Here is a 25,725-nt window from a genome sequence, read left to right as displayed (position 1 = left end):
GGCCGGCAGTGTTTCATGGGCAGGTAACGCAGATCTTGACCCAGTGGCGCGCTCTCTGATGCGGCGGCTGTACACGCCCACCACTCTGCGTATATAGGGGCCGGCGGTGTGACCTACGGCCCTCTACTGCGGTACGGCTCCGGGAACCAGTTTCGTCGCTTCGCTGGCCGAACGCGACGTGCGTGAGCGTTTCCTGAACGCTCCTTTGTGTTGGTCTCGCCGCCGTGGCGTTCTTTGGTTCGTCGCTATATTCTAGGCACTATGCGTCGCTCCGTTCGGCACGGGGTGGACGCGGGAAACCTGGCAGATACTTCCGGAGTCTCGCTGGCTGTGCGTGTATTTTTCGACTACGAAGGCAACACCGTATGGACTGCGACAGGATGATCACCGGTAAAAACACTCTGCACAAACGTAATCGGCGGTTGCGTTGACATTGATTGTTCCTCGTCTGTGGAACAAAATATTGATTTCAGGTGTCTCGAATTTGTCGCTTTGGACACTTGACCGGACGTCCCACTCCGGCCGTCAAGTGCAATGCGCCGTGCGCGTGTGTTTCACCTCTTCTTGGTGACAGAGACACAGCACGCGTACGGCTGGCGTGTTCATTTTTATTTTATTTAGGTAATTTACATTGTGGAGGCTCGCCCGCAGTGCCGACTGCTCCAGCGGGCTAAGTCCTCAAACAAACTCATACTGTGGAATGTGTATTATACTCCTTTACCTTTTAGCCTAAACTGTCCTTTCTCCCTGTCGCTCACCTCTTTGATTTCCCCTACCTGTCTCCTTACTATCCCTTTATTTCCACCGCCCCAGTTCAGATGCTTCAGCTTATTTCGATAGCAGATACCGGGGCAGGCAAAAATATTTTCCTTCCTTTATTATTTTTATTTTATTCTATTATAATAAAGAACCACTTACTACTACTACACTTGAGTGACTTGGTTCAGGAAGGGATCAGGTCCTAATTTCGAAGAGCATTTATTGGGCGTTCTCTGTGATAAGCACTCTCGCATACGCCTGCGAGTCGCAGAGCTCGCGCAACTGCAGTGATCCAAGAGCAACGGTCGCTGGGATAAGAGATAAAACTTTATTATAACGTCCACTGGTATGGGTTGCAAGCCTGGGCCAGACACGGCTTCACTCCACTAGATGCCTGACATCTCGATCGTGTCGCTGCAGCAAGCCCAAGCCCCTTCCGCCGGTGCGGGTCCGTCGCGCGCAGTGAGGACTCCCATTCCACCCTGGGGGAGAGCTCCGAGCCCGGCGGGGAAGAATCAGCCGGGCGGACACTCCATGAGGATACGTGTTAGGGTAGCGCTGTGATGGGAGCACAAGCAACAGGATGGGGGTGAAACACCCGGGTACATGCGGGATAGTAGGTAGGAGGTTGGGAGGGTTTTGTCGAAAAGCGACAGCCTTTATACGCTCCCTACGTGGAGCAATCGCTCGCTACTCGACTACGCCTCTGAGGTGAAGCGGCGCATGTTCTGCGTCCACCTTCACGTTGGCAGCGACTGCAATGAAGACATTTCGAAGGTCGTGCTTGCTAGTTCGAACGGCGTTAATGGCGAGCCGCTTCTTGGTCGTGAGCCGCAGTGTTTAATGCGCCGTTAGAGTGGTGCTTCTTCGACTGTCGTCCTCTCTCAAGCAATTTCGCAACCTTTCCTCCCTGGCAAAGTTATTGCAGGCGTTGATGCGATAAGTCTCTTGGCCGGACCATTCGTGAGGTGGCGAAATTTTGTCAAATTTGTCTGCGGCTTTTTGCCAGGCACAGCACACCGTTCATTCGTATGTGATATTGAGGCCATACCAAAAGGGAGCCAGAACAGGTTAATTACTCACTTTCGTTAAGCCACATCACCGCGTGTAAAGTGACAAACAAAACAAACCCGAACTCGTCGTGTTTGATGGCCTGCCTGGTAGCTTGCCGTGTGCAAGATCGCGACAAGTGATTCGCGCGCAGTACGAAGGGTCCGCACTCTTCTCCTGGCTTCCTTGCTTTCCAGGGGGAGGGTAGTAACCGCGTCGGTCGCCGTCCGCCGTCTCGGCGTGACATGAATCACCTGCCGCTGCTGCGGCCGCGCAAACGAGAGGGAAAAAAAAAAAAAAAATAATAATAATAAAAAAAGAACCGCTCGGCGTGGATGTTCTTTTTATCGGCCCCTTCTTACGCGGTGTTATTTGAAACGGCGGGTGCGCTGTCGTGTCTTGGAGAGGGAGCCGGCCGGCCCCGTTCCGCGTTGACCACCTCGGCGGAAGTTAGCGCTTATCGAGCGAGCCATCTTTTTTGGCATCGGCCGCCGCCAAGAGTGGGAGCGGGTCTTCGTAACCCGTTCGCTGCCGTACGTGCAGCGTCCGTTAGGCGAGTGTCGGGTCGTGTGTACTTACATCGTTCTTTGTTGAAGACAGTGGTGTTGACGGCTGTCTTCACCTTTGTCTATGTTACCATCCTCTTTTTTTTTTTTTTTTAATGGTTATCATTAGAAGCCCCATACGGAAGAAGAGGCCATGTTCGTGTGAAGTGCGTGGGTGTGTACTGAGTGGTTCTGGTTATATAATATAGTGGACATGAGGAACGTAATGATAAAACCGCGTGTGATTACATTACAGATACATGGTATAAGGTATCACTGCTAGTTGAGGTCGTACAAGTAAGTGCAACTGTGTAACGGCAAAGTGGGAGTTAATACTTGGTTTGTGGGGTTTAACGTCCTAAAGCGGCTCGCGCTATTGAGAGACGCCGTACTGGAGGGCTCCGGAAATTTCTACCGCCTGGGGTTTGCGCAGTGCACGGGCGCCTTGCTTTTCGCCTCCATCGAAAAGCGGCCGCCGCCGTCGCGATTCGATCCCGGATCCTTAAGTACAGCAGTGGAGAGCCCCTAACCATGCACTACGCCGGTAGTTATGGTTAGTACTAGTTAAGGGTTGAAGTCATCCTTCTGACAATTCTAAGACGTGGTGATGTGTTCTCTGGCCTAGGGGCACAGGATGCTGTAGGAAAAAGCGGCCATAAACTTCTGTTGACTCATTTTTTTTTTTTTTTTTTTTCATTTACGTAACGTGTTTTTTAGCGAGAGCTACATAGGCCACAGTGCCTGTCCGGTGCCTGTCCGAATAGCAAATACGAAGAAGTTGTGGAAGGCGGTAGCTGGCAGCTGACATGGCCGAGCACTGACTGGACGTAGGGCTTCCTGAAATTACGTTTGGCTGGAGCTGCCAACTTTGGCCTCTCCTTTCATAGTGGAAGGTGATATCAGAATCAGCCTGCCAAAACCCTTGCATTCGCGTTATCCCTATGCACGCAGGGACGTTCATACGGCTCGGTTAAAGTAGGGCTTTATATGTTAGCTGGTAGCTTACGCGCGTTATCGCGAAGGTGGGAGTGAAAACAGAGAGCAAGAGATGCCGTAGTGGAGGGCTTCGGACCACCGCACGATAGAGGCTTTCGCCTCATCGCACTTTAGTGGTCAAAAGTGCCCCCTATGGCATAAATCAAGGTGAAACCCTAGAGTAAACTACTGTGCAGAAAAGCCATACCTTTACTTTCAAGGCTAATCTAGGCGTAGCCATGCAGATAGCTCTCGCGTAACTTCAGGTTTAACCACAAACTAAACCGCGGCAAATTTTTTTTCTGTACACAACCGCGATTGGAGTTAACAAGCAGTGCACTCTTTAAAAAAGGCAATGGGCGAGCAATTAGCCGCAGAGCATCAATGTCACAAGGTGTGTATAGCAATGGTGCACACAAATCGGCTGGCATGGCGGGAAAATAGTTCCTTTGCGTGGTCCGTGAAGGATGGACTCTGCGGAATTTTCGGCAGGTGGCCTGAATGTTCTCTCTCTGAGGCGGTGAATGCGATGCTGTGACGTATTGGCAGACAACCTAAGCACGTTTCCCTGCGTATCTAGTTCGTGGGATGTTACTCGCTCGGCGCTACTTTTGTTAGTGCATGCGGCTTGCTGATGTGCGAGCGGTGGCGTTAGGCTTCAAAGCCATACTCTCTTCTCTGTTCTGAGGAAGAAAAGCGGAACGTTTTTGGCGCGTGATACGTTTCGCGGCGACACCACCGGTAGTGACACTGAGTAGCTGTTAGTTTATCAGGCGTCTGCCAAGAAGTGAACGAAGTGAGGTAGTGTTTCGTTCGATGGGACTCGATCGAAATGAACAGGAAAAGCCTGGCTAATTGAGTGAGCGAAGTTAGACGATGTGCTTGGTTAGGCAGCGCCACATGGACAAGTCAAAGTGAAGACGATGAAATAGCGCTGCTTTCTTCCGTCGTTTCCCGGGCAGTTTTTTGGGGCTCTGCAGTGGAGGCTGCGGTGACCAAGGCTGATCTCCTTTTCCCTTTCCAGCGTAGCTTTGACTGCAGGGCCACAGAAAGTTGTCCGGGAGTATAGCCCACCGTCATTGTTTCGGGCACTGCTGCTGAATGGTGCTAGTCTATTTGACTAAATTTATTTTGGAAAGGAAGTTCGAAATCGTCGGTTCTGGAAATGAGACAGGGGTATGTGATTGGTGAGGATCTATCTCCCCTCGGGTCGTTCTGACTCATTTGAGGTCTCAGTCGTGATGTGGATACTGTCCTCGTGATACTGCACTCGTGCGTGAGTTCCGCAGGCTTGAGTGTATCGGCGGTATACTTTTAATTGAAGATGCGGTCTTCCTTTGAGCGGAGTGCTGAGGCGTATGACGGCCTTGTTGTATGAAACATGCTCGTAATGTTCCCAGGTAAAAACGTACCTGGAAGATAAGGCCCCGGAGAAAACACGTCCCCGATAGAAAAGGCCCTTGAAAAAGCGACCCCCAGGGGAGAGAGAGAGAAAAAAAAAGAAAAAAAAAACAACAACAAACAAACTGACCGTAAATGAATTGTTTGGGAACTGACTTTGCAAAAAAAGTTGTAATAAGACAGGTCGCACCAGCTGGGTAATATTACGAGTACTCATTAAGAAACGTTACAATCGGTTGGTCGAACTGGTATTTTTTGGGAACCACCCACGGCAGGAGGGCTGACTGGAAACTCACGCAGATGTTCTGGTGATGAGCGTCAGCCCTTTCATTGGCGATGCTGTGCCATAGATACGGCAGGACCTGATAGTGGTGCACAGTTCGCACCGACCGACCCACAGAAGGCGGTGGTCAGCGCACCCTTTATCTCCCCCCCCACAAAAAAAAAAAAAAAGAAGAAAAGCGCGGACAAGTTCGCTGTCGACAAGGCCGCTGTTGGAGTACCAGTTCACATAACGGCAATGTAGCCCATATCATATCGTGAAACACCACACACTTCGACCAGTGATGTCGTTGAAGCACATAATGATGCAGAGAGACACTTGTCCTCGGCCAATAACTTTCGGTTACGATCACTATTTTTATTATGAACGTCCCTGCACCAGTATGATGTTTGGCCCCTTCAAATCCGACTGTTGAAAGCGCGATGCAGCACGCCACAGGGAAACGCCATCTTTTCCTTATAGTACTATGAACAACTGCAGCACATGGAAGTAAAAAATAACGGTGGAAACCAAACACAAACGAGGTTAAAGTTGAAGCCATAAACGGGGATGTAAAGTAAAATCAGTAAAAGCCAGTGATTGTAAAAACAATTCTCACCACTACCGATAAGCAGGGCACGAGGCGAGGCGAAGCTTGACGTTACACTCCATTTTATTGTACCCGTTTGGGGACATTTTTTCCTACTTCACAAATGGGGACTTTTCCGCGAACGTTTATTCCGGGGCCGTTTTTACCGGAACACGTCCAAGGGAATTCCCCAAAACCTTCATTTAGCGGGGGGAATGAATATATGTGCAACCTTTTCTCTTTGATTGGAAATTGCCTCCTCAGAGAGGATCGTTGTACGCCCATCATGCATGGCAAAATTACTTTTGAAAAGTAATTAAATTACATTACTCATTACTGCTCCCCAATAGTAATGAAATTACATTACAATTACTTCTACTGAGTAATTCAATTACTTTGAAATTACTTTCTAGTTTCCATAAATGCAAAAACTAAGTAAAGCTATTAAACAAAACAACAACTTGTTTTCTAGACTATTCTAGTTGACTATAGTTCTGCTCAGTTCTGTCTCTTTTTGCCAATCTGTTACGCTGGTTTCGGATTGCAGCACGTCGTTCCTGCTTTCGCGCACTCTACTTCGTTTTCTATTGAAAGAGTGATGGCGCACTTTAGTAAAAGTAATTTCGAGAGGAATTGATTACTTTGCTGCGAAATTACTACCAAAAAGTAATTCACTACATTACTAAATTACCAAACTGAAAAAAAGTAATTCGTTACATTACAAATTACCGAAACAAGTAATTAAATTACAGTAATTTCATTACTGCACTTCAATTACTGCCATGTCTGACGCCCATAGCCGGCTGCTCGCACGACACTTGCGTGTAGAAAGTGGAGACGCCACCCGTTGTCTCGGGGCGATGCTTCCGGGGCGGCCCTGTGATGATGGATTGGGGACCCAAGGAGGAGCAGTGCGCGGCCTACCGTAGACGCGGCTGCTTCCGCCGTGGCAGTGCGACGGCCGCGCGAGCAGCGTCGTCGTCGACAAGGGACGCAACAAAGCGGCTGCTGGCCCACTGACACCGAAACAAAGCCTGTCGTCGTGTCGGTGCCGCCGTGCATGTTTCGCCCGTCCTGAGCCCGCACGTGCGCCCGATTTGCGCGTAGTTTTCCAACGACGGCGCGGAGGGCCACGGGCGACTGCGCTGGCGAGTCCAGAGCCCGTCCTTTGTTATTTACTTCTCGCGTATCCTATGTGCTTCGCTTTCTGCATTGCTGCGCGGAAAGTACTTTTTTTCTCTCCCTTTCCCGCGGTTTGCCAAGCTGGCAGTTACAATTAAATCTGCTTTTAGAATGCACTCGAACACAGCCGCATTTCAGGGTTGTTCTTCCGTGCACGCCTCAGTGAGTAGGGCATTCGTGACCGTATTCTTTTTTTTTTTTTTTGGTAAATGTTTTGAGTGATCGTTCCGCAGAGATATTTTTTGTGTTTGGCAGTTCTTAGCCTTTACATAGATGGAGATTTGGATAAGATAAATCGACATTTTCTTTCTTTCTTTTTTTTCGGCGGTCGCATGGGCTTCGTGTGGACAACTGCGTGTTTTAAAACCGCGGACATGTTCGGGATCACCGCATTTTTATCCGGGGAAATAGAGGGAAAAAAAAAAAAAAAGGTGGCTAGAACATATATACCCCCACAGCGCGCATACTCGAGCGCGAACGTTGGTCTAAAAAAAGAAAGAATACGCGGCAGTGGAGAGAGATAGCTCGGTAAACACGGCGTTCCGCTCGTGAATAAACGTATAAAACGTGAACTGCCGTCGAGTAATTAACGAATGATGAAGTGCTGCTAAGATTGCAACGGAGGTTTTTTGGGCAGTGTCTAAGCATGTACGCAGTTTTCAAAAATTGTATGGGTGTTCCAAGTGCATCGCGGATGCAGCGATGGTTCTCGTGATGCGCGGTGGGCTGGTCAGTAACAATGACGCTGATTCTGCCTTGTTGGCGATACCAGAGGAACACTCGAAAATACTTGAGCGGGGTGTACATGCTGGCAGGACTTTCTTGCTGGTTCAAGAGCACGCACCGTAGGTAGGATTGGGGTGTATATATATATATATATATATATATATATATATATATATATATATATATATATATATATATATATATATATATATATATATATATCGAAATTCACATATTTTTTTCTTGTCACCGTTCTTATTGAATAAGCCTCGCCCCGTGTTCTTTGGGCGCAAGTCGACATGGTGGTCGCCGTTTGTGTTTTGCGTCCTGCTCGAGAGCATCCTTGTCCGTTTCGTTAGCGTTCTCGCGGCCGCACATCACGCACTCGTTGGCTTCTGCGTGTTGCGTCCACCTGCGTGTTTGCCTGTCTATCGCGCCCACACACGCCTGGCCGCTGTCGCCTCCCCTCGTCGTGTAGCGCGCCGCTCTTGCGTTTCCCAGTACAGGCGGCCGCGAGTGCGCGGCGGGTCTTTCCCGCGAAGGTCACTGAACTTTATGGCAGCATCGATCGGTGCTCAAATCCTCGCCGGCCATCCTTGTCTGCCGGGTGACTGAACTCTCGGTTCCTCCCTCCAGCCTTGGGGCTCGGGTTTTTATTCTTCGAGCAATCGCTTATCCAGAAGAGAAATCACGCTCGCGCCGCCGCCGTGTAGCCGTGTTGTGTCCGGCCGCGAATGTGATCTGGCTCCCTTCGAGGAACTCAGCCTTCCTCGCGGCTGAACTAAGCGAATGCTACGGCGCTTCTGACGAGTGTCCTCTGTTCGCAGTACGCCGCCGTCGAAGGCTTATAGAAAGCGATTCACACGATACCACTCAGTTGGGCGGCATACTGTGAGTGAAAGTTACGTTTTAAGACGATTAATTAACTCGGGCTAACAAATGACTTTCATCTTTGGGGTCTCAATTATATTTCGATATTGAAGACTGACCGCATCGAAGGCAAGCTCGGATTTGAAATTTTCTGAATCTATATAGTCTATTCTATTCTGATAGCGTCTGTGTGTCAAGACCGGCTGCATTTGTTTTGCTCCGTGCGATGAAGACAGTCTTGACGGACGCGCAACCCACGTACAGCGTGATCGGTGGTCGTGTGTGGGCTTCGGTTTGCTGTACCCGCTTTTGTATCCGCGTCATATAGAACGCAGGCTCGACGACAAAGGCAAAGCCACTGGCGTGACTGGACTGGTATCTGCTGTGTTCGCTTGCTGGCAGTTCACGCAGGGTCTTCCTTCAGACCACGAGTTTCTTTCTGGGCAGTGTCATCATTCTGATCGTTCTTTTTCTGTGTGCACTCTCGGCCAAAAGCCCTTGGATGACTGGGGAAAAAAAAAGGGGGGGGGGGGGGGGAGGTCAGGTCTCAGAAGTGCCTGGAGCAGCACTATATGCGTTGCTGAGGGAGAGAGCGCGAAGTAATCGTTTTCAGTGCAGAACATAGAAACCTCAATCTAACTAGTCTGTGACAAAATAGTATTGCCATCATCCTGGCGAGAAAAGCGCACAGCAGTGGAGGCGAAACGAAGTGGTATTCTTGTGCTGTGCGATGTCAGCGCACGTAAAGATCCCCGGGTGATCGAAATGATTCCGGAGCCCTCCACTACGGCCTTTCTCTCTTTCCGCTTTCACTTCCTCCCTTCCCTTACACGCGGTTCAGTTGTCCACAGAGCAGGGGTGTCAGATACAGCGCCTTTCCTTTCCTGTGAACCAATTATTATTATTATTACTATTATTGCCACACACAGCTCACAGCAGACCGATTGCCGGTTGATGAGCGCTCTCCATGAAAGGGCGCATTACGCCATGCAGCGATTAATACTGCAGCGCATGGCAAACTTCCGCGCGGTTTTTATCGCAGAGTTTAAACACCCAGCCCCTTCGTGGCGTGCTATCTCTCTGCGGGGAAGCTCGCTGCTCCGCTGCCGACCGCGCGCACAGCTGCGACGGCGCGTCTGTTGTGGAGACGCGCCTCTGCTGCGGTGGCAGGCTTGGCCCGTATGTAGAGCGACGATGCCCTGCCGCGGCGCCGCCGGCTGTGCTCGTCAGCCATGCGTGTGACATTAGCCACTAATTTCCGCCCGCCGCGTATGTAGCCAGTTAATCTTGGCCGCTCTTTCCGCACAGCTCAGCCGGGCGTTCAACCCGCGGTTGCGCCGTTGGTGGCCGCGCAAGCGAGGGCGAGATGCGCGCGCTTTTCGAAGCCCTCATATAATGGTTATCTTCTTTGGTCGTGCCAGGCAAACGTTTTCATCTTTGCAAGCCGAATAAATGTGGACAAATGGTTCCCGCACACAACGGCGAGCCACCTGGCCCTGAACAACGCTCGAAATCAACGCGGGAATTTCAACGCAGGTCAGGTTTTGAATTAATCGGCCGCGAATTAACCACCGAATGGAACTTTATTGAATTGTAACAGGAGCAGCCCTCACTCCAAGGCGCCAGTGTCTTGGGCCGTCAGCGCTGTCGATCGGCTTCAACTGACCTGCAAAACTATTCCGGGGTCGTGTATTGGCGATAACTTAGTTTTCTGGCCGGCTGCCCGCATAGCAGGCCTTTAGTGGACCGTTGAGTGAATTTTACCAAGCAGGTTTAGATTTCAGTGCGTACGTGTTTATAGTTGACTCGAGGTTGGCGATTTCGCCCTGTCAGGTCGTTACAGGCAAGGGGTATAATTCATCTCGGTGTTCTGTAGAATTCTAAAATGGTTCCGTTCCGCATTGTCTGCTTGTTGCCGTGGTTTCTTCGCGGTCCTGCACGAAGTTCTCGGTTGACGTACGCTCGCGCGTTTCTTCAGCCCGGAGGTTGCCCTGGCAGATCGGGAGGCCTTGTAATGTAACGTCCATGTTCGCGTTCAATCTCTCGGAACCGCTTCAGCTTTCTCAAAATTACAAGTTCAAAAAATATCCTCATCGAGTTTCCCCGCCGCGGCTGCTTTTCACTGGAGGCGGAACGCGTGTACTGTGCGATGGCTGTGAAGCCATCGCACAGTACATGTGTGAAGCCTCAGCTGGCCGGAACTTCCGGTGCCGCTTTGGGATGTTAAACCTTCTAAGCGCTAATTCGCGGCAGACAACCCTGACAGACCATCCGTTACCTTCTTTCATCAATGCAGCTACACACAGAAATGTACCCTTTACATTCACGTTCATCCGCTTCTCCTCAGCTAACGCGAAAACAAAAGGTTCACGTGGGGGCATGTGCCCCGTGTCCTTTTAAGCTGTGTTCTTTCGCTATTGCTTGTTCGTGCGATCTCGAGCCATGAGCAGGCAGTACGTCATCGCCGAAGGCAGAACAATGCGAGCAGGCGCGCCGGCTTGAAGGGTCGGCTGGCATTGTTCTCCTCTGGCTCCTATCTTACACGCTCAAGCTGTGCCGTGGGACCGCTTTGTAGTGTGTATAAGCACCAGAAGGCGTCGCCAAGTGTAGCCGGAAGGCGTGTTCGCGGGAAGCATTGCAAGGCACAGCTTCTACGCATTCTCGCGTTGTACTGACTTCGCTTCCCAGTACGGCGCCTGGTCAGTCGAACGAGGTGTCACCGACTGCTGGCGGATTTCTTTTTGTTTCTCCTCTCTCCCCATCGTAATCGGTGCACTTTCACTCGCGCGAGTGGCGCGCAGGAGCTTTTCGTTTGCGCTAGGCTGGCGGCGCTGCGTCGCCGACCAAGCGCGAGCACTTTGTATGCGGGAGAGGCCCTCGCCGCGTCAGTGGGCTTCCCTGCGTCTGCGGTGCTGTGCCCCTCCTCCCGCTGTGGCCGCGCGCATACCAATTCATTTCGTGCCAGCCTGAGCTTCGAAGAAGCGAGGCACGGGATCGCCGCGTGCTGTGCGTGCTTGTACATACGTGTGCGCGTGAGGGAGGAGCTTCCGACGGAAATGCGGTTTCGGGTACTAACCCAAAACCAGAGTTTTCTTTTTTTTTTTTCGCGTCTCGCTCGAGACGAAGGATCGCAGTATATAAAAAAAAAAGAAAAAAAAAGTTAGCCCTCTGGTCTCTTCGGGGACGCACTGTTGTCACGTTTATCGTAGGTGCTGCACTCTTTGGCGATACTTGGTTATGGTTCTCCATGGGGTGGTTGCAAGTTCATTCATAATGTTCTCGACCAGTATCTTTTCTTTTTTTTTTTCAGTCGTGTGCTTTGCTCTTGCTGTTACTGTTCCGTCCATCTTACGATTCACTTCCCCAATGGATAGATTTAGCATAGCGTATACCTGTTTACCGGACGCCTCTGCGCACTGGCATAGGATCTCGTCAACCGGCATATGTATACCCTACTACGTCGCGATATGCTGAAAGCTTCCAGTAACTCATCTTTGCTCACTGGCTGTTCAGTTGGGAACGTTTTCGCCGCGTGCGTGCTGGGACTAAATGGTTGAACGCCGGGACACGAATCCGCCACTAACTGAGTAAAAGCGGCAACCGGGAGACGACTGCGTCGAAGCACGAGATATCTGGCCGCAATGCTTGACAGCGCTTGGCGGATGTCACGGGCCACTGCGTATGCTCAGTCGAAACTGCGGCTAGCCCGGGGATGTGTGCTTGCGACGCATTGTCTTGTAAGTCTCAAACGCAAACTTCGCCTCATTGTACACGTCCGCGAATAGCTAGGCGGCCGTCCCGAAACGCGGCGGCCGCCTAGCGTGTTGCCTCGGACGTTTGACGTGCCCGTCGTCAGCGCCTGCCAAGCGGGGCGCTTTGCGGAGGAGCGCGCAGTATAATCGGGGACGAGTCCGCGGGCGCTGTGTACACTCGGCCCTGTTCTTTCTTGGGGTCTGGTCGTTGTAGCTTTTTGCGGCAGCGCTGTTTGCACGATCAGCTGACGGGTGCCGGGCGGTGTGTACTTACTTGGCGGCCTGCAGACAATGACCTCTTTCGCATTGCCCGTATCGAGCAGGAAGGGCGGCCGCGAAGCCGCCGCCGCGCGAGCGCCCATCTTCAGGGCGCGCGAGACGTGGCGATCAAGAGCGCCTCGAGGAGGGCGGAGAGGGAGGCGCCTTTGTCTTTCGCCCAGCCGCCGCTTCTCCAAAGCGTGCTGTGCTCGCGGTCACCGTCCCGCCTCTGCTCGAGTCCGCGCGGGATGTGGATGATCACCTCCTTCTCCGTGTGGCGCTGCAGCTGGACTGACCACGGCTTGCAGCCAGATCATCCCAGCTTCGCTCATTTTACTCTCGGTGCGTTCTTTGAAAAGGGAGTGCACTCACGCCCGCGGTTCTCAGCGATCAGGGGAAGAAAAGTTGCTGTGGGCTTCCTGCATCGCAGGAAAATCGTATCGCGCTTATAACGGGGATTCCCACGTAATCTGCACCGAGTGTTTTCAGGAAAAAGAACTGGGGAAAAAAAAAAAAAAGTGAACAAAATGTACGGAGCTTGTTCACAGGATGAAAACAGCGTGTTCTCGTCGGCTGCCGCGTTAAGCGTGAAATTACTAATTATTTTCGTGTAATAACGCCCTTGTAATTATCTGGATGCGCATAAGTGTTTTACTTGGAGCTTGCGAAGGTCCAGAGCACTTCGAAAGCCAAGGCGCGTACGAAAAAAGCTTTACCACGTTGGTGTCCTCCACGCTCTGAATGAGACGCGTGCGAAGTGCCCCAGCAGCTCCGAAGCCGCTGGCGCGTGCTGATATGATAGCGCACCATAGCAACGACAAGAGCTCGTTGCACAGATTGGCCCGATCCCGGACTTTCTTTCTTTTTTTTTTTTTTCTCTCAGAAATTTGATTTTCTTTTTATGGTGTCCTGAAAGTTGTTTCTTATAACAGGTTAAAATCTCTGCCTTATACCGGACGTTTATCGGCGCACTTCTAAGTCTTCTTTTACACAGCGTGGCTAAGCTTATCTTCGTGCAGATGCACTGCATCAACCTTTTTCAGCGCAAATTTCTGTAACTTGAGGAGAACCTATCAGTTCTTATTTATCGTGACAGGTGGAGTAATTCGGCTTAACGTACGGCTCTTCCAGTCCGCTAATTGCAGTGCGATTTATGAAATTGATTCCCATCTTTGAACTTAATTCTTGCGTAGTAAAGCAGCTTTTCTTTTTTTTTTTTTTTTGCGGGTCGTCTTGTATTGTTTTCACACGGGTGCATTTCCGGTCGCGTCGAGGTCAAGCCCGATCGCGATTCAAGTTGCGAGCGCGCTGCGCATCCGATGCTGCTACACATTCCCACCCGATCCCAGTTGACTTATTTGCCTGACGCTGCATGTACACGTGTTGTTCGAGTGATGGCAAGCGAGTTCATTTTTAATCGGGTAAAAGTAAACAAAGGCATCTACGGGCAGAAATTCCGTGGCTGTGACGCAGCTACAGCACGCAAAATACCGCACTACCCTGCCGTGCACATAGTTTCTGCGTTTACGCGTCGCAAGCAGGCGCGTGATGACAGATTTCTTACGCTGCACCTGAGAATGAAATAAAGTGCTCTAAAATGGCACTGTTCTCGTAGCAAATTTCCCGCGCATTTAACTTTCGGTTAGTTTTGTTGTCCGCTGAGCACGAGAGCAGCGGCCTCCCGAACGGAATCGAAACGTTCGATCGCGCTTCGGGTACCGGCTTTGTGTCGGACAGCATCGGTTTCGTTCGCGATTGAATTGGCTCGTGTAGCAACTCCGGATCTGCATAGAGTTCGATCTTGATCGGAGGTGCCCGTGTGGCAGCGGTACTGTATGGTGAATCATTCTGCATATATATATATAACGAGACGTATTCTCGCACGTATATTTGACGACTGATACGAGTTTCGATTGCATCCCGCGAACGGCAAGCTGCATAGCATCCGAACCCACTGTGTCATCCGCGATTATGTTCGGCTAATTCCGAATGTGATGCGCCTTGTTATCCACTGTTCCTGCTGGGTCTTGACGTCACCCTCCCTTCCTTCCTCGCTCTACCTTCCTTTTTCGCCGTTTTTGTTTTCGTTGCGAGCCTTCTTTGGATCGAGTATGATTTTCGTCCCGTTGCGAATAATTTTCGCTGTAGTAATTAATGTTAGGACGCATTCCCAGTTCGCGCAAGCGGCCCTTTTCTGTTTGTGTTTTCATTGCTTGCGAGGCGGCGCTGCCACTCGCGCAAGAACGTGGTGAATGAACTCCGACTTCTCGCTCACGTCGGTGCACGTTACGTCGACGGTTGAACGCTCTCTTTTATACACGGGAGGTTGAAATGAAAAAAAAAAAAAAACAATTTGACACCTGCCAGGCGTTCTGAGAAGCGTGCGCAAATCGATTTGTTCGCTGCCTTTCGCCGTCCCTTGCCGCTGCTGCTTCTCCCACTGGTGGGCTGTTGTCGCTTTGCGGGCGACGGTGACAGGCTACCGGCTGGTTTATCCTGGGCTGAAACTTCTTTGAAAGCGAGGCCGACGATAGGCGAAGCGCGGAACTCCTCCGTTTTTTTTTTATGGGAGAGAATCAGCCGGTGTTGTGGATTTTAAAGCAATAAATTGCCTACGAGTGGCGCCTTTGAAGTTTACTCTTTATGCTTATGTTCTACTCTTTTATTATTTATTTTTTACACCTGTGAAACTGCGGACGGGTGGCCTCCGGCATATGGCAGTTTCTCCGAAAATGTCGCTCTTCCCGCGTCGGCGATCTTCGGAGCTATCGTGTCCAGCCTGTTACGCAAGCTTCGGTGTATAATGCACCTTGAATGAGCGACGAAGAACGATTACTATCTCGTGCGGTTGATTTGCGCCTGATTCGTATGCGAGCAACTGCCCGAGTGCAAGTTGCCAGACGCGCCTTTTTTTTGCATGCGTTGCTCTTGCGTGGATGAATGCGCCTGTTCGTGCATTTCAGAGTTAATCTACCGACTGAAAAATAGCTTCGTTGCTGGCCGCCTTTGTATTGGACTGGGCTCAAGTTTCGAAGCGGATACAATCAGTGGCTAGTTGACGTAGACGATGAAGTGGTTACTAGTTGGCGTAGACGACGAAGTTGGTTGCCTGGAACCGCGCTCAGACCGCTGCTCGGACCGCTCTCGGACTTCGGCAGTCTTCTAGGCTCAGGGCGTTGCTTGGACGTTTGGCGCAATACCCGTTACAATATATATATATATATATATATATATATATATATATATATATATATATATATATATATATATATATATATAAACGTATATAACGTTTCACTCTTCAGGTGGTGAGAACTTGTGTCCCCGTGACCCACTGCACACTTGCAGTCTGGGCTTCTCTCTATCTCTATGTGTTTGCTACTCACCTGCCAGCGCGCGTGCAGGCTGCGTTTATATATAGTTGTTAGTTTTTTGGACAACGTGTGCAAAATTCTTGTTCGGCTGCAGCGCGTCTCTGGGAGCTTCGTAGCAGCTTTCGGGCGCATGATGTCTCTGAGTAGGCCCCAAGCTGCATTCGGTTTGGCGATCATTGTTGCGGATAGTGATGGGTTTAGAGCCGCGGTCAGCGTCAGCTTGCTCAGTTCCGCCGACGACCTGGGGCAGCCATCCGGCGGTCGGGAGATGCAGCACAGCGGTGTGGGCGCGGCACTCGGCGTCACGTCGTCGTCGAACGTGTCGTCCACGCTCGACAGGCCTCCGTGGGCTCCGCGGGCGTGGGGTTCTGCGAACGCGTCGCGGCAGAATGAGGCCGCGGGTCTCGGGGCTCCCTCTGCGTGGCCCAATCTCGTCAGCGCACCGTGGGCACGGAGCGGCCTTCGCCGCTGCGGCACTCGCGGCAGTACGCGGTGGTGGTTGCCGAAGCTTTTGTTTAACTCTTCTAAACGAATGCTCTTAGCGACCTCACCTGTGTCAGAGCGTTCGTATGACACTTCGTAGCTTTCCATTGTTTTACAAAATTGATTAGGACAGACTAATCAGAACTTTATTTGGAACACGCTGGGCAGCCTATATCTGCAATTATGTTTGATTCTGATCGTGCATGTTGATACGGGCCGGACAGACCGAAATGCACAATTAAAAGTACGTCGAATTAATTTTTTGAAATTCGGTTTTAACCGGAAAAGTCCAGTATTTCCTCCTGGATGTCGCAATTAGCTACATTAGGACGGTGCGCACCACCGGCAAAGGGGCTGTCGAAGACCGACGAACGCGTTCTGCGACAGCTGCAGACCAACAACACCTTTTGGTGTCCGGCCCAGGCTGCTCGCTACGACCCGAGTGTGAAACCCGAGTGTGAAACCCGAATGCCCGCATGGACATCACATCATATATTTCCGAATGGCCATCATATATTTTTCGCGCACACACACGCTCGCACACACACGCTCGCACACACACGCTCGCACACACACGCTCGCACACACACGCTCGCACACTCGCTCGCACACACGCTCGCACACTCGCTCGCACACACACGCTCGCACACACACGCTCGCACACTCGCTCGCACACACACGCTCGCACACACACGCTCGCACACACACGCTCGCACACACACGCTCGCACACACACGCTCGCGCACGCACGCACGCACGCACGCACGCACACACACACGCACGCACACACGCGCGCGCGCGCGGAAAAAAAGTGCGTGCCATGCCGGTTTGAATCGGTTAGTGTTTCTGGTTCGTGTTCTTTGGAAACCTGCGGGCTTTCCGCCGCTGAACAGAGAGTCGCGGGACGCAATCATCCTGGCAGTGGTGGCCGCGTTTCGATGGATGCGAAACGCCAAAGGACACCCGTGTGCCGTGCTATGTCAGAGCTGAAGTCCGTCAGAGCACTTTAAAAGAACCACGGATGGTCGGAATTGAACCGGAGCAGCTATAACTCACTGCTTCGGCGGCTGTTTTGCTCGCTGCCATACCACCGATAACACTGCAGGCCTCAGGCCTCCCTGTAGGTCGATTTCCGTATGTGGCTGCTGTGGCCACCTAGATGGTGGTTCTGCGATGGTCATCTGGCTACCATGCAATCCGTAGCGTACCAAGCTCTGGCTGCAATCGGTCTGGGGAGTTCGGGAGGGAATAAACGGAACGCACTGGGGTTGAGCCTGCATGTGCACAAACCTCGCGTTTCAGTTTCGCAGCCACTGTGACTCCGGGGTTTGTCACCCAGAATGAGAACGCCCGTGGTGCGTTCTTTCGTGGCGAATATCGACGTCTTCATTGTTAACCCGATGGAACGTGACGCCACGAAGAGAGCGCGTATCGAATTCCCCGCAAGTGGTGCGCATTTTAAATGCGCGCACTAGCTGACTGGACCGGTTGAGTCACCATTGCTTTCGTTTGGAGCTAGCGAACGTCACCATCCGGACTTCTCTTTTTCGCTTGTTTTCGACACTTCAAGCTGTTTCTGTGAGCTCGAGCACTTCGTTTTATGGGGAAAAAAAGGAAAAAAAAAAAGGACATTTCTAGGAACACGTTGCAAGCAAGCCACGAGATGGTGTGTAGGCATCTCTGTGAAGACTGCTGCTATAAATGTTGCGCTGAAAGCCGGTTTGTGCCGCGTGCGCTTTTTCATTTAACATCCGTTGTGCCTTGCTGGACTTTGTCGTCACCAGAGGAGACCGTGCCGTGCATCGTACAGCTTGAGCGCGCTCTCCGAGCCGTCCGTGGCGTAAGCTTCCTGGACGCAGTGGGGCTGTGGTGCACCAGGCGGTGTCGAGAAGCGCTGCTCTCGCAACGTCGCAGAAATCCGGCGTGACGCAATGCGCGCCCCGCAAGGTTTCCTGAACGCGAGTCGGGTTTGCGCGTCGGAGTGCCTTATCTTTTATTTATTTTTTCGCCTTCTCGCGCACCCGCCCCGGAGCACTGAGGCCATACTGTATACGACCCGCCAGTCTTAAATAGCCCAGCCCCAGTGCGTCTCATGCTGTAATCGAGTAACACGCTCGCAAAGTAAATTACCGAGGTGCTCCTGACAGCAGAAAAACAAATAAATAGCAAAGCCGAAATACTAGACCGCCTGGGGTTCTTTACCGTGCGCCAACAGCTCACAGTACACGGCTGCTTTTTGCATTTCGCGCATCAATCGAAATGCGGCCGCCCCGATGATGGCGCTGTCAAAAAGCAGTGTGCACTTCTTCACATTACCTTTTATGCACTGGGCATGAGGAAAAGGAAAAAGAGATGATTGAATGCGGTGGACAAAGCTTTTTTGACGCCAAATCTAGAAGTTTCGACTTATCCCCTTCCCCCACGTTCTCTTTTTAGTTCGCCCTCGAAGAAAATTCATTAGACAGTCCACAGGTAGTCTTTACACACTCCTTGTACAGCCGCTTAAAATGTCTCGTATGGGGGGGGACCAGGTGCATATTATTCATGCGCGGTGCTGTAAGGCATGATCCGCAGTCCCCTTGCGCCGCCTGTCGAAACATTGTCATGCGGAGGAATTTCGTTCTCACGTTTCGTCAGATCGCCGCTGCTTGTCACTGCGAGCACAATCGCGCGGGCTTTCTGTTCCCACTCAAAGGCCGCTGCGCCGGCGTTGTCCGTGTGCCCATGGAGCTGGCCAGCGCGGAGACAGAGGACGCGCACATCCGTGGCGGCGTGCGCGTGTGTGTGTGTGTGTGTGTGTGTGTGTGTGTGTGTGTGTGTGTGTGTGTGTGTGTGTGTGTGTGTGTGTGTGTGTGTGTGTGTGTGTGTGTGTGTGTGTGTGTGTGTGTGTGTGTGTGTGTGTGTGTGTGTGTGTGTGTGTGTGTGTGTGTGTGTGTGTGTGTGTGTGTGTGTGTGTGTGTGTGTGTGTGTGTGTGTGTGTGTGTGTGTGTGTGTGTGTGTGTGTGTGTGTGTGTGTGTGTGTGTGTGTGTGTGTGTGTGTGTGTGTGTGTGTGTGTGTGTGTGTGTGTGTGTGTGTGTGTGTGTGTGTGTGTGTGTGTGTGTGTGTGTGTGTGTGTGTGTGTGTGTGTGTGTGTGTGTGTGTGTGTGTGTGTGTGTGTGTGTGTGTGTGTGTGTGTGTGTGTGTGTGTGTGTGTGTGTGTGTGTGTGTGTGTGTGTGTGTGTGTGTGTGTGTGTGTGTGTGTGTGTGTGTGTGTGTGTGTGTGTGTGTGTGTGTGTGTGTGTGTGTGTGTGTGTGTGTGTGTGTGTGTGTGTGTGTGTGTGTGTGTGTGTGTGTGCATACGCTTGTGCCTCGTCGCCCCATCCTGTGCGGTCGTGCGGAACCAAACTTCCCTCGTTGCGTTTACGCGCAGTCGACCCACTGCCGACGAGAGCGGCAGCCAGGAAGGAACGATTTCACGAGATCGAGGATTGATGCTCGCCTACTGCGAGCCGGAACAAGTAATCCCGCGAGGAGCCAGCCGGAGCGTTGTTGATGATCACCTGAGGCGCATGCTTATAAACCCGAATTCGCATTCGGGTCGGGTGCCTACGCGCGTGTATCGTTAACAAGCCTGGAAACAGGCCCTGGCCTGCGTTCACCAGGATTATAGCGTATAATTAGACCATGACAAGAATCCTGGCGCGGTCGTGACGTTTTTCACTTTGCATTGGAGTCTGCACTAGGAGTCAGTGGTACGTGATGGAGTAGTTGTTACCAGTAAATGCCAAAAATATGCAAAAACGTAAATGCTTAGGCAGGTCGCACCAGCTACTACACGGGCTACTCAATATAATTGCTATAGGTGCCACCTGTGCGCAGCTCGGTTGGCGCCTGTTGAAATGGGTTTTGGGAAAGTTCGTAATGGGTGGTTAGCTGGCTAGCTAGTGAGGGCTTCTGTGTTCTTGAGTGAGTCGCCACATGTTTTGAAACTCGGCATGACGATCGTGCCCCTTTGGTGGGTTCGCGGTATCGACGAAATGTGCGCTTAAAGTGGACCCTCTGTCTTCCTTACGCAGAGCCTGACGGGGCACACGACGGCGGTGGAATGCGTCAAGTTCTGTCCAGCCGAGGAGATGGTTTGCGCGGGATCCACTTCGGGAACCGTCAAGATCTGGAATTTGGAAGCTGCCAAAAGTAAGTGCTGGCCACTTCGGGATACGACGCGTTTCCAGTCATCATCATCATCACATGTATCATACCGCGCCATACAAGGCGTGTGCTTTTTGGGTGCTTTCGTGCGTGCGCATTTAATCTCTCTCGGTGTTCATGTTTTTCTCTCCTCTTTGCTTGTGGGCTATATTTGTTGTTTTCCTAAAACCCGTGCATCTTTTTTTTTTTTTTTTTGCTGCATTAGCGAAATCCGCGGTTTTTTTTTCTGCTTCCTACAATACTGGAACACTCTAAGCAGTAAATCGCTAATGCATTGCATAAGACACGTTTTCACCGCCAACAAACCCGCCGTAAACTCCGAAGCACGCCGCGTGCGTTTCTGCGAGCACCGCCGGCTGCCGATCCCCACTATCGGAGCGACGGTGGCGCCACCTCTAGGTCGATCTCGCGGTGAATAGGGGGTCAGCGATCGACTCTAATTTATACCTAAAGGTTGTGCACGAAAAAGAGCCGACAGAGATAGGGAAAGTATGAGCTTTGGCATGTACGTGGAGGCGTGAGTTGGCTAGTGCGCCTTGTGGTGCTGCAATAATACGCACTTAAGATGCAGCAGTTAAAGTGCGTGGTGACAGCTGGAAAAAGGAAGTGTGTCAGTATTCTCTCTCTCTCTCTTTTTCAAAGGCCGGTGTTCATTGATTGCGATACGTGGTATCATATGTTCGTGCGTTTTATTATAAGATACTTTGTCGAACCTGGTTGCAGACCCCCGAAATATTAGAAATAGCCTGTACGATTAGTAATACTTCCTCAATAATTATTTATTCAGCTTTTCAGCAGAGCTTCTACAAAACTCGTGTTTAAAAAAGACTGTAGCAACCTCGTGGCTTGTGAGCCGATGACTTGTTCCTGAACCTTTAAAGCACAGAAGTCATTACGTTATGTACGTATTTCTGGCTGTCGTTTTGTTTATGCACGAGTACAACGTCCCCCATCTGTCACACGTGTGGTTAATTCGTTGCGAAGGCAAATCATACAACTGTAACACAGCGTGTCGCTTTCTCGCGTTTTGTATTTTAGGCTAGTAATGCACGTCGGAAGATGACGCAAGTTTTATGTTGTGTCTATAGCGACGAACTACTGTGTGTAAAAAAAAAATAGACAAAAGCAATGATTGCGGTGATTATTGCTTTTCTTGTGTGTAACTCGGGAAGCGACGTGCTGTAATGGTACAGATACTCTGCTAAACGATCATCGGTGTAAAGTTGGGCACGTTGGTGTTGGCGCGGCTAACTTGGATACATTGCAGCAAAGGCAGTTTGTGTGTGTGTGTGTGTGTGTGTGTGTGTGTGTGTGTGTGTGTGTGTGTGTGTGTGTGTGTGTGTGTGTGTGTGTGTGTGTGTGTGTGTGTGTGTGTGTGTGTGTGTGTGTGTGTGTGTGTGTGTGTGTGTGTGTGTGTGTGTGTGTGTGTGTGTGTGTGTGTGTGTGCGTGTGCGCGCGCGCGCGCATGCTTGCTTGCTTTCCGGGAACGACGGCAGTTGAGAGAAGGCAAATGGTCTGGAAGTAGTGTAAGGGCACGATGTTGGAATATGCCTAATTTTTTTTTTTCTGAACCTTGCTGCTCCAAATGGCATTTCATAAGCGTGCTTACGTTTGACAAATACACAGCACACGAAAGGTGGAGCACCAAACTCTAGCTCGAAAAATGGAACAGCGCGCATTACAGTACGTTTTGTGTGCGATAGCATTAAAGGGCCGGTTCTGCACAAAATCTGCAAGGGGAACAGCAGACGGGAGCCGCAAGCGCTGTCGAGTCATATTTTTTGTATGCCAGGGGAATCAGAGGGAACGGTCGAAAAATAGAGGCCATCAAAGGAGGTGAGTTGGTATATTCACATCACTTACAAGAGCGCAAAATAACATAAATGTCTCTCTGTTTCCATGTTCATTTTCGCCCTTGTGCGTGATGTATAGAAGCCATCAATTTTCTCGAGCCTGGGTAACGGCACACATTCACGTAATAAGAGCGTGCAACGCTGTAAGTCCAATAACGAGCAATCTTAAATAGAATGTGTTACCTTGAGAATGTTTACGTCATCAGCATACATGCGAGACTGGTTCTTGACACGGAGGAAATGTGCATAAAAACAGAGGGATTAGGTGCAGTATAAATAAGAGGTCTTTCCGGTGATATGTCGAAACAGAAGCGATTAGAAAGCTGCAGGCCAAACTGCGATGCCACAGAACGGAATATTTTCAAGATGTAGTGGGTGAGTATTATCACCTGAATGTTCGCTCAACTCGCGGCACGCTGCGTCAACTTGAAGCCTCTGAAGGACCGCATCTTAGGTTTGCATTATAAACATGACTAGGTTAGTTGTAGTGGAACGACCCGACATGAAGCCGTGGTTATTAGGTACGGTGACATGCGTAAGATGGAAAGAACCTAATTAAAAAAAAAATAGCGTAAAGGCTGCATGCAGAAGAGAGCCGGAATGATAGTGGAAGCTTCAGATTTGTTGTCCGAGTTAAAGACAAGGAGAGCACGGGCTTTTTTTCACTTGTGGGGAAAGGCGCATCTCTACAAACAGTTGTTAAATATCGTGGTTAAAACAGGTGTCAAGGTAATACTGAAGGTCTTTATTGTGGCCATCAGGCCTTGGGGACTGGACAAACATGGTTTCAGACTAGCTAAGCAGGTGAGTTGGTGATACATGGTTAAAAATAAAACAGCTCGAAACACACAGACGAAAGGATAGGAACACACACCACAAGCGCTGGTTTGACTCTCACTTGTCGACTTCCCGTCAAAGTGAACGGTAATAATAATAATAATAATAATAATAATAATAATAATAATAATAATAATAATAATAATAATAATAATATTATTATTATTATTAATGTATCACCATCAGTTAAGCGTGCGCCGTACCAGTATAGCACAAATCTCCCCACTCCGAAAAGCCCAGGAGGAAAGAGGCGGCTCTGTATTTCGAGAGAGGAGAGCCGATGACGCAACTTCGAACCGTGTCACCACAGGTGACGACGATACGCTTTCCGAGGTGACAGTACAATAGTGGAGCATAGGCCGTTCCTTGTTTCACGCGCACTGTTCGGCTCTTGACTCGTGTCGACCACGCGATCTTTGTTCGGGTGCGCCGCTGCGGAACTTCCGCCTAGCTTCCCCCAACTTTCACGCTGTTCCCTTAGCGATGTGTGTGTGTGCTTTTCTCCAGAGCAACAGCGAATTCACGTGGAACGCTGGGCAGTCGGTTATCAGTATTATCGCTTCTAGCTTGTTACTAGACTGTCGTAGCTGTCAGCGGAAAGCCTTAAAAGTATACATTCAACTTTAGTGGAATCTGGGGAGAAACGAAGAAGGAAAAGTGACGCTGCAGTTATAACGGTCAGTGTTACGTTAGGCCCATTAGGGCCAAGAAAAGCGTTGACTTTTGACGCTGATGCTATGATCGACAGTTAGTACAGCGCGCTCGACGTGATTGTCCAATCTTCTCTGCCTCTGCATTCAGCCGCGTATTGGCGCCGAAAGCGCAGCGCTTGTTGGTGTGTAACTGTCACGCGCGCCACACTATTTCAACTTTCTGATGCGCGAATAAGTATACAGATGAGCTTGTTTTGCGAGTAGAGGAAATTGGGCAATCCATCCACAGGCCTACATCTCTCTGAAGCAACGGCACCTTGACAGGTTGTGACGTAGTGCGTGGACGCGATGGGACCGGTTCGTACCGACAGGAAGGAGAAAAAAACAAAACAAAAAAAGTCTTAGGGGATGCGCAGTGAAGATAGCGATAGAGAGCGGCGTGGTTGATGCACTGCGGCAACGCTGAATGACTGCCACAAAGGCGCCGGCGCCATCATAAATGCCAAAAAAGGGGTAGACACTGGACAGCCGGTAGCTTGCTTGTTCTTCTACTCGACAAAGCGTTTCGTGGCATCGTCCGACGCCAATCGGCTGGCCACGATCAAGGCAGGCGTGTGTCCTGTATTTGCTCGCTGGCTACGAGATCACGTCTCGTATTTGCATCTCCGCTGCATGGAGGCATCTTAGCGGTATGCAGTCTATATAAGACAGGTGTGCGCGATAAATGGGAGCGAGCAAAATGACTTATGCGCTCCTTCAATACTATGATAGTGTATTGCTGCCTCGAAACCTATGCATCATAGATTCAGTCATGCATTTCCAGAATAGGTCATACATCTCATTTGTTATAAGGTTTTTGATTGACATCCTTGCTTTCGGTGGAATTGGAAACGTTGACGACTTTTTGACTTCCGTACTGAATGTCTCTTTGACACTTTTTTTTTCTTTCTCGATGTGGCGTTTCTTGCTTCGTTCGGTGCTAGAAGTGCTAGTTCTTTCATCTGTTATAGTTGTCCGTGTGTCGGTTGGCGCTGGGATGCCGCGAGAAGTTCGACCACGAGTCGACGTTACTAACTGCAGACAGCTATTTGCAGGTCGGCCCACCCCGAAAGCGAAAGCGTTGATGGGGCACGAAAGGAGATAGAAACAAAATAGGATGTGACGCATACTTTTTGTAATGAAAACACTCTTATTCTAGCCGATGTGGGCTTAGTCCACTTGCAGATATTACTTTCAGCGCTGATTTTGTAACACATTTATGCTTGATTTCCCCTTCTGTCGCATACACATGCAAGGCACGCAGGGCAGAGCCCTTCCTAAGCCGCATGGTCATGACAGGACAGTGTTACAACTTGAATGGACCTGTTTTTAAACGAGTATAGACTTTAATCAAGGGTCTCAAACTCTTATTGCTATGCTGGCTGCATCGAAATAATTTCGTTACCCTTGAACCAGGAACTGGAAAAGAAAAAAAAAAAAAAGGAAGGGGTTATGGACAATCATCCACCACCAGCCAGATTATACCTTTGCAGGGCAAAGGCCTCTCCCATATTTCTCCACCTAACCCGGTTCTGTGCTAGCTGCATCCATTTGACCCCTGCGAACTTCTTCACCTCATCCGCCCACCTAACTTTCTGCCGCCCCCTGTTACACTTTCCTTCCTTGGAATCCAATATATATATATATATATATATATATATATATATATATATATATATATATATATATATATATATATATATATATATATATATATATATATATATATATATATATAATGAGTTTTAAATTTAAAATTCATGAATTGATATTCAGTTAATTCTAAGCGCGCTCGAAGTTTGACAGTGCTTAGCAGCGACGTGGGAAGCAATATCTGGCGTTAGGTCTTGTGCGCATGCATGGTGGCTTTCCGGTGACCATCGTTCAGCTTTGAGCGCAAAACGTATCTGTTCACTTTCAGTAAACAG

General features: G+C 50.2%; 1 protein-coding gene across 5 annotated transcripts in view; it reads left to right on the top strand.

Annotated features, from left to right (window-relative positions):
* The window catches only part of kat80 (katanin p80), a 200,365-nt gene that overhangs the window by 88,486 nt on the left and 86,154 nt on the right, over window positions 1–25,725 (top strand). For all 5 annotated transcript variants that reach the window (XM_084590174.1, XM_084590172.1, XM_084590175.1 and 2 more), the window contains exon 3: window positions 20,283–20,400. In XM_084590174.1, coding sequence (XP_084446300.1) covers window positions 20,283–20,400 — 118 coding nt within the window. The remainder of the gene's footprint in view (window positions 1–20,282; window positions 20,401–25,725) is intronic.

The sequence above is a fragment of the Amblyomma maculatum genome, chromosome 1 (assembly GCF_055883805.1).
Source record: "Amblyomma maculatum isolate TAMU_Amacu chromosome 1, ASM5588380v1, whole genome shotgun sequence".
In the NCBI taxonomy this organism is placed as follows: domain Eukaryota; kingdom Metazoa; phylum Arthropoda; class Arachnida; order Ixodida; family Ixodidae; genus Amblyomma; species Amblyomma maculatum.
Note: the sequence above shows the minus strand (reverse complement) of the source record. Positions and strands in the feature narration are given on the sequence as shown.